The 19,413-nt window shown below is 46.3% G+C and overlaps 1 protein-coding gene and 1 long non-coding RNA gene across 3 annotated transcripts in view; one reads left to right on the forward strand and one right to left on the reverse strand.

Annotated features, from left to right (window-relative positions):
- The window catches only part of LOC138987631 (uncharacterized), a 78,450-nt gene that overhangs the window by 54,381 nt on the left and 4,656 nt on the right, over positions 1 to 19,413 (forward strand). The window lies entirely within an intron of this gene.
- Positions 1 to 19,413, reverse strand: part of CDHR3 (cadherin related family member 3) — a 70,425-nt gene that overhangs the window by 24,701 nt on the left and 26,311 nt on the right. The window contains exons 5-8 of the mRNA XM_070369632.1: positions 9,302 to 9,399; positions 8,466 to 8,567; positions 3,041 to 3,189; positions 2,013 to 2,202 (exon numbers count right to left, since the gene is read on the reverse strand). Coding sequence (XP_070225733.1) covers positions 2,013 to 2,202; positions 3,041 to 3,189; positions 8,466 to 8,567; positions 9,302 to 9,399 — 539 coding nt within the window. The remainder of the gene's footprint in view (positions 1 to 2,012; positions 2,203 to 3,040; positions 3,190 to 8,465; positions 8,568 to 9,301; positions 9,400 to 19,413) is intronic.

Genomic DNA, 19,413 nt, shown 5'->3' on the forward strand with positions numbered 1-19,413 from the left:
GGCAATGGCACCCCACTCCAGTATTCCTGGAAAATCCCATGGACGGAGGAGCCTGGTAGGCTGCAATCCATGGGGTCGCTGAGGGCCAGACACGACTGAGAGACTTCACTTTCACTTTTTACTTTCATGCATTGGAGAAGGAAATGGCAACCCACTCCAGTGTTCTTGCCTGGAGAATCCCAGGGACGGGGGAGCCTGGTGGGCTGCCGTCTTTGGGGTCGCACAGACTCGGACACGACTGAAGTGACTTAGCAGCAGCAGGGAGGTTTAGTAAAGGAACTATTACAGTGTGTACACAGGGTACATGAAAACCTCAAAGGATGGTGCAGTATCTCAGGCTAGGAAGAATGGACCTCCCTTTCCACTCCTAGGCCTGGAGGAGCCAGAGGGAGTAGTTCCTAAAACCAGAACCAGGGACAGAAGGTGCTGTGTGCAGGGGGCCACCTTATAGGAACGGAGACCTTCAGGAGGTGAAGGGGCGCATTCAGCTAACCGGAGGGAGGAATCTGGAGGATAAATACCCGGACTTCTATCTCCCCCCTCATTCCAGGGCTTCCCATGAGCCAATTGGAAGCTGCAAGGCAAGGGAGCCGTTGATATCCATGGAAGTCAGCCTCCTGGTGAACAGAGCAGGGTGGGGAAGGCTGGAGGCTGGATTTGAAGAGGCGAATAGCGTCTAGAACAGGGTTTAACTGTTTTGATATCAGACTCAAACCCACTTGATTCTTAGCATTATGCTGGGTATACCAATGAGGAAAATAGGGGGACATTTGAGAAGCATAATACAGGAGTTTGTATTTCTATTGCTTACCCAAGACAGTCTTTGTCCAGGGTCCTTTGTCCTTTGCACAACCACACTATGTATTGGGACTGTGTCCAAAGTCACCTAGAGCTTAAAAGTGAACCTCAAAACCCATCAAAGATAAACTCAGAGTGAGACTATCTCACTGGGGACATCTGAAAGGGAGACCAGCTCTGGTGTTCAGCCTTGCTCCAGACACAGGACACTCCCTCAGCAAGCGTCACTGCCCTCCCAACTCCAGGAGGGACCACCTTTAGACTCTGAAGAAATGGGAGACTTGCTATTAAGAAACCACAGAAATGAAGCTAATCTGGGGAGCTATTCATCTTGTGGTATTTAGACAAAATAGTTAGTGGAAAGACGGTTGCTGCTGTTGTTGTTCAGTTGTTCAATCGTGTCTGACTCTTTGCAGCCCCATGGACTACAGAACGCCAGGCCTCCCTGTCCCTCATTATCTCTTGGAGTTTGCCCAAGTTCATGTCCATTGAGTCAGTGATGCTATCTAACCATCTCATCCTCTGCTGCCCAGAAAGATGGTACTGTTTTCCAAAAGGCATATTAACCCAAAATCACAGGGGACTTTATTTAAAAATAATGGTGAGTAGATTGTGAGACAAAAAGCAGGTCAAAATATCCAAAAGAACTTGTATCCCACTTGTATCTGCCTTTCCCCTCTTCTCTGCTGCCTTTTGTTTACAGGCAATTAAGTTGTGTAAAGTGAATTAGATGCTTTGTTTTAAGTAAATACTTGGTTTGATTTATTCATATTACTGATGGCGTGCTTCTCTGGGAGCTCCTAGTTACTGGTCCTAAGTCTGAATTATCTATTATAACTGCTAACCCACAGTACGGTCTTGCCATGAGTCCGAATAAATAAAGAAAAGGCAGAGTCCAGAGAGGGTCTGAAAAGTCCTGTGGACCTGTCACCAACGAAGATGAACGTGTTGTAGAGGAGAGCAAAATAAAAGTATTTTTTAACAGAGTAAGGAAATGGAGAAGGGAGATACAAAGAGGAAAGAAAATGAAAGAGAGAGGAGAAAAAATGGTGAGGAAGGAAAATTTCTCACCGAAAGAGATAGTTCAAATCAACTTATTTTATTGAGCATGTCTCCAGTGCCCATGATCCTTCAGTCCCTGCCAGACTATAGCAGAGGAGTCAAGGGCCCCTAAAAGGGGTGACGTGACTGCACGTGTCTCAGAAGGCAAATACCTGAAGGTGAACTTGGTGCATGTCGAGGGGTTGTCATTAATGTCTTCCACAGTGAAGGTTATCTGCTTGCGATTCTCTTGACCCCCGGAGGGTCTATCCTTCACCAGAACCTCCAGAGATATGATGGGATTTTGTCTTAATTCGCCTGCATCTCGGTCTATTCTGCGTGCCACTTGGATGGCCCCAGTCACTAAGAAAGCAAAGGTCAGAACATGGAGAGAAATGAAGAGTCAGAGACAGATGAAGACTTGGAGTAAACTGGAAAAGAACGTTTTGATGTGAGGACTGGCTTACAAAGAAAATATCCTCTACATACATACAAAAAAAAAAAAAAAAACCCTTATGTAAGTTCCTGTCTTGGACATTGATTGGTCTGGGTTCTCTGTTTAGGAGGCTTCAGGGTTAAATAAAATGCCCTTTTAAAATGAATTTCACCTGTTTCTACTTTTTGTGGCCCCTAGAGACTTAAAAATTACAAATCTGACTTCTATTCTGTTTCTTTTGGACAGTGCTGATCTGGGTTCTCTGTTTAGGAGGCTTCGGGGTACCCTCACAATAGTGAACTCATTTGCCCCTAGACACCCACCTGCCTCAAAGGGGAAGTAGTGATACAGCTGTCGCACAGGACCCTGTTCAGTGACCCCCAACCCCTAGGCCAGCTGCTTTTAGTACACCATTATAGGAAATTCCCTGCTGGCCCAGTGCTTAGGACTCTGTGCTTTCACTGCTGAGGGCCTGGGTTCAATCCCTGGTCAGGGAACTAAGATCCAGCAAGCCATGAGGTGCAGCCACAAAAACATACCTATTACTCCAATAATTTGTAATAGTCTATAGGGAGTTGGTGATGGACAGGGAGGCCTGGCGTGCTGCGATTCATAGGGTTGCAAAGAGTCGGACATGACTGAGCGACTGATCTGATCTGATCTGATACATATAAAGGCATGCCTCAGACCAAAGGAGAAAATATTTGTAAAACAAGCCAAATGGCTGAATTAAAGAATGCACAAGGATGTATGTGTTTGACTTACACTGATTGATCATGAAATAGCTGTTGACAGTAGTGATGCTATAGAGAAGGAAGCTGGTAAAACCTCTGTCATCAGGGTCCTCCGCTGTGATATGGGCCACGATGATTCCTGGACTCAGCTCCTCAGGAATCGTGTACATGTGCGTCAGGCTGGAACAGAATTTCAGCAGACATGGCTAATTTTCAGGGGCACAGGAGGGTGGAGTCTGGGAGGTGGGTATTTTGGTTCAAGCTAAATATAGCGCTGAGCTGTTGGAATTGCATCAACGTTGTTTGGGAGGGAGAACTCAGCAGCTGAAAAAGAGGGGTGACTGCCTTTTGTGTTTCCAAAGATCACGTCCCTGTGGATGCAAAGAAGTCACCACGCTGTGATGGCAGTGATTTATATCGGCTTCAGTCCCTGCCTCCACGCAGGCCTGATGCCATTTCAGATCAGTCTCAGCATTCACATCTTTTAAAATAAGGATCGTTGGCCTGTCCAGCTGTCTTCTCTTCTCCCAATATGTGTGCAGAAGTCCCCTAAATTCTTTTGAAAATCCCTCTGGACATAATATCCAAAGCTATGGTTTTCTGACACCCATCCCATAGCTGCTGCTAGAGGTTCACAATAAATTGTGAACCTTCTCTGTTCTAGTGCCTCTGCTCACTTTTTAGTTATTTTTTTTTTTGGCCGAGGAGGCAGAATTCACGCACAGAACATGTATGCTTGTCCAAGTTGTGTTAACCATGAGGTCAGTTCTCTGAAGGGAGACATGAGCCCCCCGCCAGAAGCCAAGGTCAGCACACTGCCCTCCAAGGATGACTTCTTACAAGGTAACCCCAAATTACCAACTTACCCACCTTCCTCAGACTTCTACTGCCTTGCAACAAGACAGATAGGTTTGAAGTGTTAACTGCACAACTCGGTAATTGAGTAATTTTGCATGTGCCAAGGGAGGCTTATTGTTTAAAATAACTCTGCAGAAAGTCCTTTTGTGGAGGAAAAATCACTTCTGTGGGGCAAATAGTCATCTCTAGTTTCCTGGTCTCCTAAATTTGGGTTTTCCCACGCGGGAGCTTCTCTAAGAGGGGAATACTATAGCCCGTATCTAAAGGATTGAATTCCTTTCATGAGCTCAGAATGCCTCTGTGGTTTCATGCCATCATCTGCAGGGCCAGAGGGAGGAGAAAGGGGAGGGGACCTCTGGGGGAGTCAGAGGCAAGCCCTCCCAGGCCAAGCTTCTCCCCAGATCCTGGGCCTGCCTTCACTTGTGGGGTGACCCCCTGAAGGCTCACTCCACTGTTGGGGCAGTAATCTTGTTCAGGCCAAGAGGCCACCCCAGGGCTCTGGACCTCTCACCACTGGTGGTCCCACAGAAGCCACCGTTCATCCATTTATTGGCTGGACACAGCTCATTCTCAGGGAAACTGTGCCACCCACTGGGGTCCAGGGATGGACAAAGTTGGTGTGGCCAGGGAAGCAGGGGTGGCAGGAACCAACAGCAGAGACAGAGGGGAAAGGGATTCGGCTCTGGCTTCTCAGGCTGCACTAAGTCCTTATTCTACTGTGTGAGAGCCCCTGTTTCTAACATGTTGGGTTGTTTGAGGGGGATGCTACATTGAGGGGATTCTGTTAACTTCCAACAAAGAGGTTGCTAAGACAACCATGCTACCTTCACAGCCTCACCCTTGCTACCCCAAATGTGGTCCCTGCCTTTCTAACCAGCTTCCTGAGGATGCGGCGTCTGCAGACAGACCTCTAGCCCCTCCAGACCACTGAATTAGGATCCACATTTTCAAAGATACCCAGGAAATGTGTATGCACTTTAAAGTTTGAGAAAGACTACCTGTGTAAGGAATTGGGCTTCCCAGTGGTGCTAGGGGTAAAGAACCTGCCTGCCAGTGCAGGAGGCATAAGGGTGGTGGGTTTGATCCCTGGGTTAGGAAGATCCCCTGGAGGAGGGCATGGCAACCCACTCCAGAATTCTTGCTGGAGAATCCCATGGAAAGAGGAGCCTGGCAGGCTACAGTCCATAGGGTTGCAAAGAGTTGGATACAACTGAAGCAACTTAGAACAGATGCGTTGTAAGGGATCACTAGAGGGAAAAGCCACATGTTCCCAGCCTCTCATAGAACAGACAGGAAATCCCCTTCCTCCCAGACTCCTTTTTTTTTTCCTAAGACAGTGGTTCTCAGCTGTAGGTGATTCTGTTGCTTGTCACAACTAGAGGAACGGCTGCTATTGGCATGTAGTGAGTAGAGACTAGGGATGCTGCTTAACAACCTGTGATGCCCAGGACAGCCCCACCACAGAAAGTATCCTTCTTGACATGTCAGGAGTGCAGCTGTTTAAGACCCTGTTCTGTGGGCTCATCTAGTCCAGGCTGGGTGCTCCAGGAACTCAGGTCCCATGAGGAAGACTGATCAGGCTATTGGTGAAGATACAATTACCCAGATATAACATCCTTTCCTTGGCTGACTTGATACTGAGCCTGGCAGAAGATAAAATCTGTGGTTTATTTGGCTTGAGGATCCAAGGCCCAAGTGTGTATAAAATATCACTTAACTTAGAAGTGTCACCCTGAGACCACAGTAGAGATCTGCTAAATGCACTAAAACCAGGACCCTGGCAGTTCCCTGATAGGGGAAGCTCTGATATTACCACTCCCCATACTCTTCTCTCCATGACACTGGCTCACCAGAGCCTGGGCCCATGGCCACACTCAGGGGAAAGGTTGTGAATCCGGGATGACCTGAGATGGTGTCTTTTAAGCCTCTGAATTGTGTCTACACTATCTGGCACCAGGTTGAAAGGACTGTAAGTGAATGCAAAAGGGGTGGGCAAAAAATAGAAAGACCCCCCTGCCCGACTCTAAAACAAGGATCTCTGCAAAAATATAGAGCACTCTGCCTTTGATGTAGCTGGTGAATGTAAGTCAGGTACTCTTATACTCAGCTGCCCAGCTTTCATAATGGCAGCATCCTGGAGTGCATGTTGAGAGTCCAGGAAACACTGAGACATTTGTCACCATCCAGGAGTACAATGGTGAGACATTTTCAACAACAGAAATAGTACTTGCATCGATTGTGTTCATTGCAGAACCTTAACAAACAGTCAAGAGAGGAGAGTTGCTTCCCCATTTTGCATTTCTACTTCATACTCAAACTCAGTCTACTCAAGTCCATTTGAGAAATTAATTGTGTTAATACTGAACTAAATAACTTATGTTTAGTCTCAAGTTTCCATTAGTCATGAATGGATATAAGAGTTGAACCATAAAGAAAGCTCAGCACCAAAGAATTGATGCCTTTGAACTGTGGTGCTGAAGAAGACTCTTGAAAGTCCCTAGGACTGCAAGGAGATCAAACCAGTCAATCCTAAAGGAAATCAACCCTGAACATTCATTGGAAGGACCGCTGCTGAAGCTGAAGCTCCAACACTTTGACCACCTAAGGTGAAGAGCTGACTCATTGGAAAAGAGCCTGATACTGGGACAGATTGAGGGTAGGAGGAGAAGTGGGCGGCAAAGGACGAGATGGTTGGATGGCATCATCAACTGAATGGACATGAGTTTGAGTAAACTCAGGGAGACGGTGAGGGACAGGGAAGCCTGGTGTGCTACAGTCCATGGAGTCGCAGAGTCAGACATGACTGAGCGACTGAACAACAACAAATGTTTAGTCCAAGCACTGATTTGGGGAAAAAGAAGTATCATGGTTCAAGGGAACCAGGAAACCCTCAAAGACAGTATCTAGTTTGAAACTGAGCAAACCTGTTGAAGGAGCAGATGGCTGAGGGACTAGGTTGGCTCTAACTGAGCAGCCACCCTGCCCCCTTCTAGATCACAAGTCCTTCTAGACCACAAGCTCTTGCAGACCCATCCCTACCAACATCCAGGGGAATACTCTGAAAGAAAGTCGACTATTTTTTCAAAAAAATGTTTAGACAGTCACATAGTTCATGCTTCCTGTCTGGGATGGAGCCTAACAGGTTCAACTCTCAAACTGAAAGTAAGAACCAGAGTTCCAGAGCCATCTCTGGGGGCCTCACCAAACAGCCAAGGTCATGTTCTCTTTGCGCAGAGGCGAACTGCTTTATTTTGAAAGACATAGTTCAAACCAGATGTCCTACAAGTTCTGTCCTGTGGGTGAACTTGATAGTCTGCTTTCCCACCTCACAGACTGGGAAGGGGATCACAGAACGTGTCAGCTCCAGCCCCACCACCATCACCTTCCTCTGGGGATCACTGATGAATCCGCATTGCCATGTTGGTCAATACTTGAGTCCGAATCCAGGCTGGGATGTCACAACTGTTTATAAGCTGCCTGTACTGTGCTCCTGCAGAAGCCTGTCAGCAGGAATGTACTGAGTCATCCTTCTGAGCTTAACCTGGCAACAGGCATGGATGGGAAGTATTTCATGGGAGTATCTCTGCTGCTGTTCCCTTCACATTGACACCCAGCATCTGGGCTATAGACTGTGATAATATCCAGAAGTTTCACAACTGTGATGTGTTTTGCCAAAAGGCACTGTTAGCCTGTGAGTGGCTTTAATACCTCAATCTCAGAATACTTTGCAAGCATTCTACATAGTTCTGGGGCCCAGTGGCTTTTTGTTGGTGGGATCTCCTGAGCTGAATTTATTCCATGAATACAGTGAACTGAGGCAGAGCATTTTGCCAGTTTCCTTATGGTGGTTTTTGAGCCTGGCTCAGAAACTGGGGCAGGCAGAATTTTGTAACCAGTAAGTCAGGCTGTTTGCAGAGTCATATGCTAGCTCAGAATCCCACCTCCCTCTCCTAAATCCTCCTATGGGTGACAGGCTCTGGTCTCCCTTTTGTGCCTACGCTACTGCCGGGCACACTCCCACAGGCTGTCTCCACCAGATTCAATTCCTCATGTCAGCTGGGTGGAGGAGCTGCCAGACACAGGTCCTGGATCCACCACAGCAGGAAGAAACTCAGAGCACCCAGCAGTGAGCAGATCCCTTAGGCATCATCAAAACAGCCCTTCCCTCAGTCAGAGACAATGGTATCCCAAGAGTGGAAAATGATATCCCAAGAGGAAGAAAAGTGTCTGGACTAATGACATTCTCTAGGGTTGTGCTCTTACTAACGGTGAGTGCTTTATCCTATGAGTACCTCATATTTACCTTCTACACGTGCCCATTGGCAGGCCTTGCACAAAGCCAAGGCGTGTGGCCCCCACCCCCTCCCCAACATCCTCAGAATCCCATGGTGCACATGTCTTCAGGCTGTGGAGGCAGGGGAACTGAGGTGGAAGGTGGGAGTCCAGAGGCCCAGGTAAAGGACCCTGATGGTCTGGAGCCTCTTCCCTCTCCTTTTCCCTCTCCTCCAGGCAGGGCAAGGGGCAGCCCTCCACCGGGGATGAAATGAGTCTGAAGAGACTTGGCCACTTGAGGCCCCTCCCCATGCCCCGAGGCCTACTTGGTGAAGCGTGGGATCTCATCATTGATGTTCACGATGTTCACGTGCAGCTCCGTGGATGCTCCGAGTCCTTGACTATCTCTCACTTCCACGATGAGATAACTGTCAGGAAACAGCCCAAGTCAGGCAGGGAGTCAAGCTTTGCTGACACTACCACAAATGAGGTGGAGGGAGTGGGGGAAGTGTCTTTCCCCTTTCTGGCCACCCCCTCTCCAGATGCCCCTGCAGAGTTAGACCTTCTTCGCTCATCTCTAAGACCCTTCCATTCCTCATCCTACAGTTACTGTCCATGGCCCCATCTCACGCTGTCCACGTTGCACAGTCTGTCCTCATCCTTCTTCATGACATCCCAGCAAAGTGCCTCTACACCTACATAAAGAAACCAAGGCTGCCGCAGATGAAGTAACTAGCCCTGCTTTTCACACCTGGTGCAGAGCCCAGAGCCAAACCCCAAGACCTCTGTGTTTGCATCCTTGAACCCTGGCCTCTTCTCACCTCCTTCCTCAGAGGCCTGCTTGCCTCTACCGTTTTGCTCTAATGTCAGTGGACAGCTCCGATGGTTGCCTCCCTGGAGCCAGAAGGGCATCCAAGACAATCCTCCAGATGCCCCAGGGACCCTCTCCCACACCTGCATCCCTGTGGTCCAGAGAGTAGGATTTTTGGATAGGGAAGGAGGCCTTCTGGATGATGGCCTTGTTCCCGATCCCTCTTTGGAGCTCACTACCCTCTGAACCTGGCAGCAAGGCCACAAAACACTCAGGGCCTTCCTGGCTGCACCAGGCCTGCTCTTGGACCCTCAGATAAAAGGTACTTCAAGTAAGGTCATTGGCAAAGGCTACCTGCTGTGTCCTGCTTCAAAGTCAAATTCTGTTGTGGAGAAGAGAGTCCCGTTAGCAGACATTCTGAAATTCTTTGAAGGGGAAATCAGGAGATACTAAAAAAAAAAAAAACAAGGGAAAAAGCATAACTAAGCACACCTATGCAGCTTTCCCCAGGAAGTGAGATTGTTCACTTCACATTTTATATTCATGGCCTGTAGAACCTTTTTGATGCAACAGAATGAAGGCCCGAATGGGCAGTTCTCTGGCTTAATGGTTCTTGATTCAAGAAAACTCTGAATCAGTTGGTCTGAGTCTTTGATCCTGATCTGTAGTACCCTGACAAGCTGGCCACTGGATCCTACTTCAATTACAGACAATGCACATAAACAGCCCCCTGCTTCTGAGTCCAGCATCCTTATCCCAACCACAATATTCTCACTTCTGGCTTTTATTCAATGTCTTGGCTTTAATCAACACTGTTTCAACACAGCTCCCATGTATTAGGAAATAGGACAATCCTAAAGGAAATCAACCCTAATATTCATTGGAAGGACTGATGCTGAAGCTCCAATACTTTGGCTACCTGATGTGAAGAGCTGATTCATTGGAGAAGACCTTGATGCTGGGGAAGATTTCAGGCAAAAGGAGAAGAGGGGATGACAGAGAATGAGATGGTTAGATAGCATCACCCAGTCAATGGACATGAATTTGAGCAGACTCCAGGAGATAGTAGAGGACAGTGGAGCCCGGCATTCTGCAGTCCATGGGGTTACAAAGAGTCAGACATGACTTAGCAACTGAAAAACAATAACAAAGCAAATATGATTCAGTCTCTTCCCTTAAAAGAACTTGGGACATGATGTGGTATGAAAATGTTCACAAGCATTGTTCATTGAAATGATGGCAGAGAAAAGGGAAGAGACAAGTGCAAGAGAAAATAACCTTAGCAGGTACTGGCGTCAAAGTTAGAAGCTAGCTTGGACTCTTTAACATTAGATTGCAGAGCTGTGGCAACTGGTCAAGTCTTTGTGCAAGTTGGGGAGTTGAGAGCCTGTCCTCCTTGGTTCCCAGTACTCAGCCCAGCTCTCCTGTGGGCCCCGCTGCACAGCATCACTTGCTCTGAAAGGGACACAGGCTTATTTGTTCATCCCACTAAGGGCCAGTCCATAGGAGGCCCACCCTGTCCATCCGTGGGTGCTCATCAGGATCATGGAGTCCCTTCCTTGCTCCCGTGATGAAGTCAAGAATTGGGTGAAGGCCGTGGATCAGAAGAGCTGAGTCCAAGTTCTGGATCTCACCTCAGGACCTGGGACAATTCCATTCCTTGCCTGTAGTTTAGGGATGAGACCACCAACACATGTTATGGGGAGGATTAAATCAAATGCACACAGTATAATGAAGAGGGCTGCAGCAACATGTGAGGCTTGCATATTTATAGCCATTTATTCCAAAAGGCTTTAAGGGTAGAAGGTGTCATTATTTGCAACTAGGATGAGGGACGATCCCTGATCAGATCAGAAGTGAAGGTTTTGTGACCAGAGTCACAGCCCCTGAAGTCTAGAATCAAAGGAAACGCTAGCCAAGCTTTCCAACCCAGTGATTTTCTGTGTTGTGATCGCAGCTGAGCTCCCCATAGAGAAGAGAGAATGCACAGAAAAGAGATGAAAGCTCTCCTTTGGGGCCAATATAAGATTCTAAAACCATTTTTAAGTGCTTACTTTCTGTTTATTATTTAATAACATTTTCTAGCTGTAATGAACATATTTTTAACACAAAAATTGGGAAAGACAGAAAAGTTTAAAAAAGAAAATATTAATCACCTATAAAATCTCATCATTTTCATGACTAGCCTTCTGTTCTTTTCTATGTAAACATACACTCTACAAAAAAAATTGAGATGATGTTCTAGTCAAAATCATAATATTTTGTTCTTTTGATTTAGAGATTGAGCATTTGCCCGTATTCTTGTCTTATTTTACAGCCTGGTTGGTTAATGATGATACATTCTACTGTAACAGCTTGTTTTACGAAGTCTTCCTTGCTGGTTACTTAAGTGCTTCCAACCCATTGTTAAGAGGAAATATTTGGGCAACGCCAAGGACTGCCCTTCTCTCAGTTCCTACCACACTCCCTCTCCAAATTGTATGAACACTTTGGCAGCACTCAGAGATGTGATACTTATCCCAAGCCCCCCACAGATTGACTGATGGGGCTTGCAGCTGGCAGCATGTGGAGCAGTTCTGGCTCTGTGAGCAGAGCCTTTCCTGCAGAGAATCCTCACATATCCATATATCAGAGGTCCAAGTTGAAGGTGCTAGAATGTAGGGTTCAGAGCCTGGCAAGGCATTTAGTACATGCACCTGAATCGGTTGGCCTTTTCGCATGTGTTTTAAAATGCTCTAGGAGATAGGTCCCCAGATCTGGTTGTTTTCCAGACAGTCGAAGTCTTGGGATACGGAGATGACAGACAGCCCTGCTCTGCTGAAGATGATGGTCAACCAAAGGAACATACAAAGAATATTTGGACCAGGCGCTCTAGGAGAGATAAATGTAGGATATGATGGGACACAGAGAAAAGACTCTTAGATCCGTCTGGAACGTGAGTCACAGGTCGGAGCCTTTGAGTCATGAAGTGGCTCTGGATCCAGACTGGAGCCAGACTACTGAATCTGAATCCTGGTTCTACCACTTTCCAGTTGTGAGAGCTTGTGCAACAAAGAGGAATACTAAGACATGCCCCATGGAGTGATCACGCAAAGTTCTAGAACAGTGCCCAGCCATGATAAGCCCTTCATGTATGCTAACTACTATTGTCCAGTTAGAATGTGGGATCCACGAGGGAAAGGGCTTCATTTTATTCACTGCTCTATCCCTGTGCCTAATACCTAGTAGATGCTCAATAAATATTGGTTAAATATTGGGACTTTATTCTAGCCTTTTCCCATCATTCCCACCTTAAAGAATCTTAACAAAACAAAAAGACAACAATAACAAAAATCTTGCCAGAATGTGGGGAATTTCTTTTAAATTTTTATTAAGAGGCTGATTTCCTGGAATCCTGATTTTTTTTTCTTTTAGATCCAGGCTAATTTCCTTTATCCCTGAACTTACAAGCTTGTGTTAATGGGAATAGCAGTTTTGTACTTAGAAAGGAGATGATATCCACAGACTAAAAATATTGTGTCATGTGGCCATTTGCCAGCGACTCAGCAAAGCTTTCTGTAAAACCTGGCATTCTCTCCCCTTTTTAAAGGCTTGTTTAATCAAAGCTGCTCCCTTGATATTCATTCTTGGAAAACAGAAATTAAATAGAATGAAAGGCAGTGGCAGCCCCTCTCTGCTCCAGCACTGGCTAAGAAAAGTCCTGAGTAATCAGATCAATTCGGTGAACCAACGCTTGTCAGACAAGCTCTCTAGCCTCCCTGCAGGGAATATTCCTTTACCGCCACCCCAGGTTTCTCTATTTGCAGCCCCTTGGCAGCAGCGTTTTGCTCATGGACACAGAGCTTCAGGGTGGAGGACGTTGAGCGAGTTTCCTGCCCCATTCATCCTTTATTGTGCCACCAGTTTGAGGAGGAAGGAGGATGTGAGAGAGCTGGCCCAGTTTCCTGAAATGTCAGGCTCCCCTGGGAGGATGCGCCACCTCCGGGCTGGCTCCCCCCTCACCCCGCTGCAGTTGACGTCATGGGTGAATAATGATTCAACCTGTGCTGGTTTGCAGCCCTCGGTTGCTTCCAGGCCTGCGGTGGAATCAAGCAACAAGAATTCAGCCTTCCAACTCATAGGAACACAGCAGGCAGTTTCCAGGGGCCAGGTTTCCAGAGGGAAAGCAGGACTCTGATTCCTTCCAAGTCCGAAGAGCGCCAGTAACTTCACCAGCCACTGAGAGCATGCCTCCAAGCCCACCCAGAAGGTCCAGACAGAGCAGCCTCTTCCTACTGGGTTGGGGCAAGTTGTAAATACGACATCACAGTCCAATTATTTTTCAGTGTAAGCTGAATATTTTATAAAAGCCCCATTCCTCCCCCTTCCTCCCCAAACCAGCTCAGAGGTGGGAGGTGGCGGATGCAAGTGAGAGGGAAGGGTACCTAGGAGAAAAGAACAACTACCATAAAAAAAAAAAAAAAAGCCCAGTTCAAGCCCTTAACTCAGCTGGACTCAGCTTGTGTAGGTATTATCATGAGGGTGAGCTAGGTGGGTTATAGACAAGTATTTGTTTTTAAGGTGAGCCACGTGTATAAATGCAAAATGCTATAGATATACCATCCTTTACTGAGGAAGCTGCAAACCTTCCTTTCTTCTGTCAGTCTTTTTTCCCTAATCAGCCTTGGGTCCTGTTCTTTGATTCAGGCTTCACTAATCATAAGGACAACAATCCCCTTCTCTTCAAGGAAGTATCTCTCCTGATGTCTGAATAGTCATCAGTGGTGGTGTATTTGGAGTAGGAATTATCCAATTGCTATTGCTATTGCTAAGTCACTTCAGTTGTGACTGACTCTGTGCGACCCCATAGACGGCAGCCCACCAGGCTCCCCCGTCCCTGGGATTCTCCAGGCAAGAACACTGGAGTGGGGTGCCATTTCCTTCTCCAATGCATGAAAGTGAAAAGTGAAAGGGAAGTCGCTCAGTCGTGTCCGACTCTTCTCGACCCCATGGACTGCAGCCTACCAGGCTCCTGCGTGGGATTTTCCAGGCAAGAGTACTGGAGTGGGGTGCCATTGCCTTCTCCAAGGAATTATCCAATAGCACTGCTTTTTCCTTTCTTGAGCAGTCTCACAAGAACCTGGGGTGTAAAGCATTTTGCAAACACTTCTGGTGGTGACTTCTGAGTTAGGCAGATGCCTGGGGGGCAGTGAATGGGATGTATGTGTGAGGGCACCTGTTGTGGGGATGGACGTCCCTGGGGAACAGGAAGGGTGCTATCACTCAGGAAAGAAAGGAGCAGGACACCAAGGACGATTTGCCAGAAAGGGGTAGAAGGGGATGAGCAGGATCCCTTCATTCTGACTGGCATTACCTGGCCCTGGTAAGGGCCTCAATTCCTTCCCTCGTCAGGAAATAGAATGCTGCTCAAGGCATCTTAAAAGTCCCATCCAGTGGGACCGGCAGGCATCTGACAGAAGTTGCTACCACTTTTCAGAGCCATGAGCCAGATGGAAGCAGAGAGAGAACTGCCTTCCCTGTTGCCTCTCCCGGTAGCCCAGCTGGTAGCAAGGTTATGGCTCTTTTGATTTCATCCTTTGTCTGCCCTGGTGAAGACAAAGCACATTTCACTTTATGCAGAAGTCCTTCCCTAATGGAAAGGCCAAGAGAAAGCCCCTTAATGGAGGAATTGGTGCACTAGATCACTTTGCCTCCAGCTGTGAAACTGATTAACGTTCTTTGAGTCTCTGAGGAGGCTTTGCTGCAGTCACGGTGGCCATTTCCAAGCAGCAGGGGGCGGGGAGTGTGGGAGTTGGGTGGGAGGGAGTGGGGCCCATAGAGCCTCCTTCAGGAGGTGGAGAAAGGGCAGGAGGAAATGCCAATGAATATAATTATCCACATAGGGACCATTCTGCATGTCTTTGTGTCCTGATGCTTGCCTCTGAGCCTGCTCCACCTGCACCCATCACAACACAGAAGGTGCATGGGCAGGGAAGCAAGTACTAGGTCTCAGCCATCAACCACGGGGACCTGTGATCACACAACATTTGCACTGTGGCTGGTCCAGAGAAAATGAGCTGTACATGTAAAATACAGGAGTCTGAAGACATACTATGAAAGAAGGGTGTGAAATATCTCATGAATCATTTTTATGTTGGTTATATGTTGAAAGGATAACAGTTTGGATATATTGAGGTCAACTATGCTAAAATGAATTTCACTTGTATTATTTCACCTTTTTCATTGGGCTACTAGAGCATTTAAACACATAGCACTCATTTCCTACTCACAGTCCAGCTCTATTGGGCAGTGCAGGTCCAAACAATGTGCAACCATATGCTTTAAAACTTTAAAACAGAGGGAGCAAGAACCACCATATGACCCAGCAATCCCTCTACTAGGCCTATACCCAGAGAAAACCATAATTCAAACAGACACTTGCACCTCCGTGTTCGCTGCAGCACTGTTTCCAATAGCCAGGATGTGGAAGCAACCTAAATATCCATCAACAAAGTATAACACAAAGGATAAAGGAGATGTGGTACAGTGGAATAGTACTTAGCCAGAAAAAGCAATGAAATTGGGTTATTTGCAGAGATATGGATCCACCTATAGAGTGTTACAGGGCTTCCCTGGTGGCTCAGAGGGTAACGCGTCTGCCTACAATGCAGGAGACCCAGGTTCAATCCCTGGATTAGGAAGATCCCCTGGAGATAGCAACCCACTCCAGTACTCTAGCCTGGAAAATCCCATGGATTGAGAAGCCTGGCAGGCTACAGTCCATGGGGTGGCAAAGAGTCAGACACGACTGGGCAACTTCATTTCACTATAGAGTGTTATGCAGAGTGAAGTCAGAAAAACAAATATATATTAATGCATATATGTGGAATTTAGAAAAATGTGTGTGTGTGTGTGCTCAGTAGTGTGGAGCTCTTTGCGACCCTATGGACTGTAGCCTGCCAGGCTCCTCTGTCTGTGAGATTATCCACGTAAGAATACTGGAGTGGTTTGCCATTTCCTCCTCCGGGGGAATCTTCCCAACCCAGGGATCAAACCCACATCTTTTGCATCTCCTGCATTGGCAGGTGGATTCTTTACCACTGAGCTACCTGGGAAGCCTGATTTGCAAAGCAGGACTAGAGATACAGATATAGAGAGTAAATGTCTGGATGCCAAGGGGGAGAGGTGGTGTGGGAGGAATTGGAAGATTGGGATTGATGTGGGTGGATGCTAAAACGCTTCAGTGATTGGGATTGACATATATACACTATTGGTACTATGTATAAAATGGATGCCCTGTGAGAACCTACTGTATAGCCCAGGGAACTCTTCTTAATGTGCTGTGGTGACCTAAATGGGAAGGAAATCCAGAAAAGAGAGGATATATGTATGTGTATAGCTGATTCATTTTGCTTAACAATAGAAACTAACACAACACTGTAAAGCAACTCTACTCCAATCAAAATTAATTAAAAATAAAAATTTTAAATTTAAAAATAAATAAAAGGAAGGGAGCAAATACAGTGGTTTTTCTATTAGCCTCAATTTTACACAGTCTGTGACGGACACAGTTTCACTTTATTAAATTGGCCAAGGGTGGAGATTTGTTGTAAATCTCTACCCTTGGGGTTGGGGGTTCTGGAGCTGCCCTAGAACTAGCTTTTATTCATCCTTCTTCCTCTAGTTGCTGCCACCAGCAAGGTGGCTCCTGGATCCTGGAACCCACCAGGTAAGATGAAAGGTACACACCAAGCCCAGGTGTGTTGGTGTTTGCTTTAAGTCTGTGCTTGTTTATTCAGGCCAGTGGTTCTCAAAGGGCAGAGGGCATCAGAAGCACCTGGGAAGTTTGCGTTTCAATTCAGCATTGGAACAATTCAGCCTCAACAGAGGCTAGGAATCTGCATTTTTTGAAGCATCCTAAGTATGTCCGCATGTAGGGCTGGAAACACTGTCTGAGAAATACTCATTGTTGCCAGCCTTTTTGACCAGACCAGTCACACAAGGTATCTGGCAAATATGCAGATTCCCAGACCCATCCCAGACCCATAGAGTCCAAAACTCCAAGGGAGAGACCTGGGAAGTGTGGGAAATAGTATCTTAAAGCGGTGAAATAGGTCGCACAGAGAAAGACTCATATTGGATGATATCACTTATATGTGGAATCGAAAAAATACAACAAACTAGTGAGTATAACAAAAAAGCAGCAGACTCACAGATACAGAGAACAAACTAGTGGTTACCAGTGGGAAGAGGAAAGTGGGGAAGGGCGATATAGGGGGAGGGACTTAAGAGGTACAACTATTAGATATTAAATAAGCTACAAGGATGTATCGTACAACACGGGGAATATAGCTGATATTTTATAATACCTCTAAATGGAGTATAACCTTTAAAAATTATGATTCACTATATTGGACACCTGTAACATATACTATTGTACATCAATTATATTTCAATGTTAAAAAAAAAGCAGCAGTTCTTAATCTGGGTTTGCAAGAGCTCACTCAGGGTGGAGGATCAGGGTTAGAAAACCTGATGCCTGGGGCCACACCCAAGATCAGTCACATCAGACTCCTCAGGGGTGGGACCCAGATCTCTGTGCTTTTGAAAGTTCCTCTGGTGGTTTCCGGAGAAGGCAATGGCACCCCACTCCAGTGCTCTTGCCTAGAAAATCCCATGGACAGAGGAGCCTGGTAGGCTGCAGTCCATGAGGTCACTAAGAGTCGGACACGACTGAGAGACTTCACTTTCACTTTTCACTTTCATGCATTGGAGAAGGAAATGACAACCCACTCCAGTTTTCTTGCCTTGAGAATCCCAGGGACAGAGGAGACTGGTAGGAGGCCGTCTATGGGGTCGCACAGAGTCGGACATGACTAAAGCGACTTAGCAGCAGCAGCAGCTGGTGGTTTCAATTTACTGCCAAGGTTGAGAAGCACAGGTTTGGTCAATAGGAAATTAACCCATCTCCTTTCTTCTTGTAGGAAGCAAAATATGTCATTTAGTACCCTCAAGCGGCCAGAATAAAATGTCTGTGTACAAAGGTCACGGCATATTACTTCCTAGACTGTTATTACCTTTTGCTAGTCTGAGAAAGTTTCCTTCTAGATTGTATTCACTGCTCCTGCGGGCTGGCTGTGACTTTCCGTGCAGCTGTTAGTCCCAGCACAGGTGTTAAATACTTCATTAACAATTTCTGCTGCAGTGCCCCATCCCCAAACAATCCTAAACTCACTGTAGAAGCCACAGTTGCAGCCACCCAGTTCCAAGCCCCTGAAACTGCTCTCTGAAATCTTTGGATGGCATTACATTTTCTTTTAAGGGAGCAATACCCATTGTATTGGGCTTCCACAGTGGCTCAGTGGTAAAAAAAAAAAAAAAAAAAATCTGCCTATAATATAGGAGACTTGGGTTCGATCCCTGGGTTGGGAAGATCCCCTGAAGGAGGCCATGGCAACCTACTCCAGTATTCTTGCCTCAAGAATTCCATGACAGAGGAACCTGGAGGTCTACAATTCATAGGGTCACAGAGAGTCAGACATGACTAAAGTGACTTAGCTTGCCGCACTTGTTGTATTTGCTCCAAACCTGGGCTACTTTCCTTCATCTAAAAGGGTAATGACCTGACTTAGGACATACATTTGAGAGGGCCATGACCTTGTTCCTCTGCCTAATTTGGGGAAGATATATTTTTTAAATGGAGATTTAAAAATAAATATTTTTCTTCACAGCTGAGATTCCTTCCACTCTGACCCCCACTGCCTCTTGTACAAACTTCATAGTAATAATTTTATTGAATTATCATTATTTCTTGTATGCATGAAGGTCTCCCACCTAGACTATAAACTTCTTGAGGTACAAAGATGTATCTTATCCATCTTTGTCTCCAGAGCAGCTAATAGGAAGCCTGGCACATAGTGGATTCTTGGTAAATATTGAGATGAACCAAATGTAGGTACTATGCTTCGGGTTGCTAACGTCATCTCTATCCAAAAATCCCTTTTCCCCCAGTCACTACCAAGCAACAGTTGCATAGCACATGGTTCTGGCCAGTGAGAAGTAAGCAGAAGATCTCTGGGTAGGGTTTCCAGGAAGATCCTGGGTTTTCCACAGAAAAAGGGACAAATTAAGTTGGCCTGCCCTGTTTACCCTGTACCCCTTCCTGCTTTCTTTTTTTTTTTTCTTTTTCTTCTTGCCTGGAACTTAGAGGTAAAGCCTGGAGGTACAGCAGCCATATTGTAATAGGAGGTGAACAAAAAGAGAACAAAGCCAGCATGCACTGAATAGAACCGCAGAAAAATAGGAAGAACCTAGATTTCTAAGGGTGGCAGCTGTGCCAGCCCTGGACTGCTTGCACGCCTGCCTCTGGTCTTCTTTTATGGAAGAAGACTAATCCCATATTCACCCCTGTGGTTAAATTTTCTGTTACTTTGGACAAACACATTTGTAACTTATATAACAAGTGTGTTATTAATAAGTATGCA

The sequence above is a fragment of the Bos mutus genome, chromosome 4, assembly GCF_027580195.1.
Source record: "Bos mutus isolate GX-2022 chromosome 4, NWIPB_WYAK_1.1, whole genome shotgun sequence".
Lineage (NCBI taxonomy): Eukaryota > Metazoa > Chordata > Mammalia > Artiodactyla > Bovidae > Bos > Bos mutus.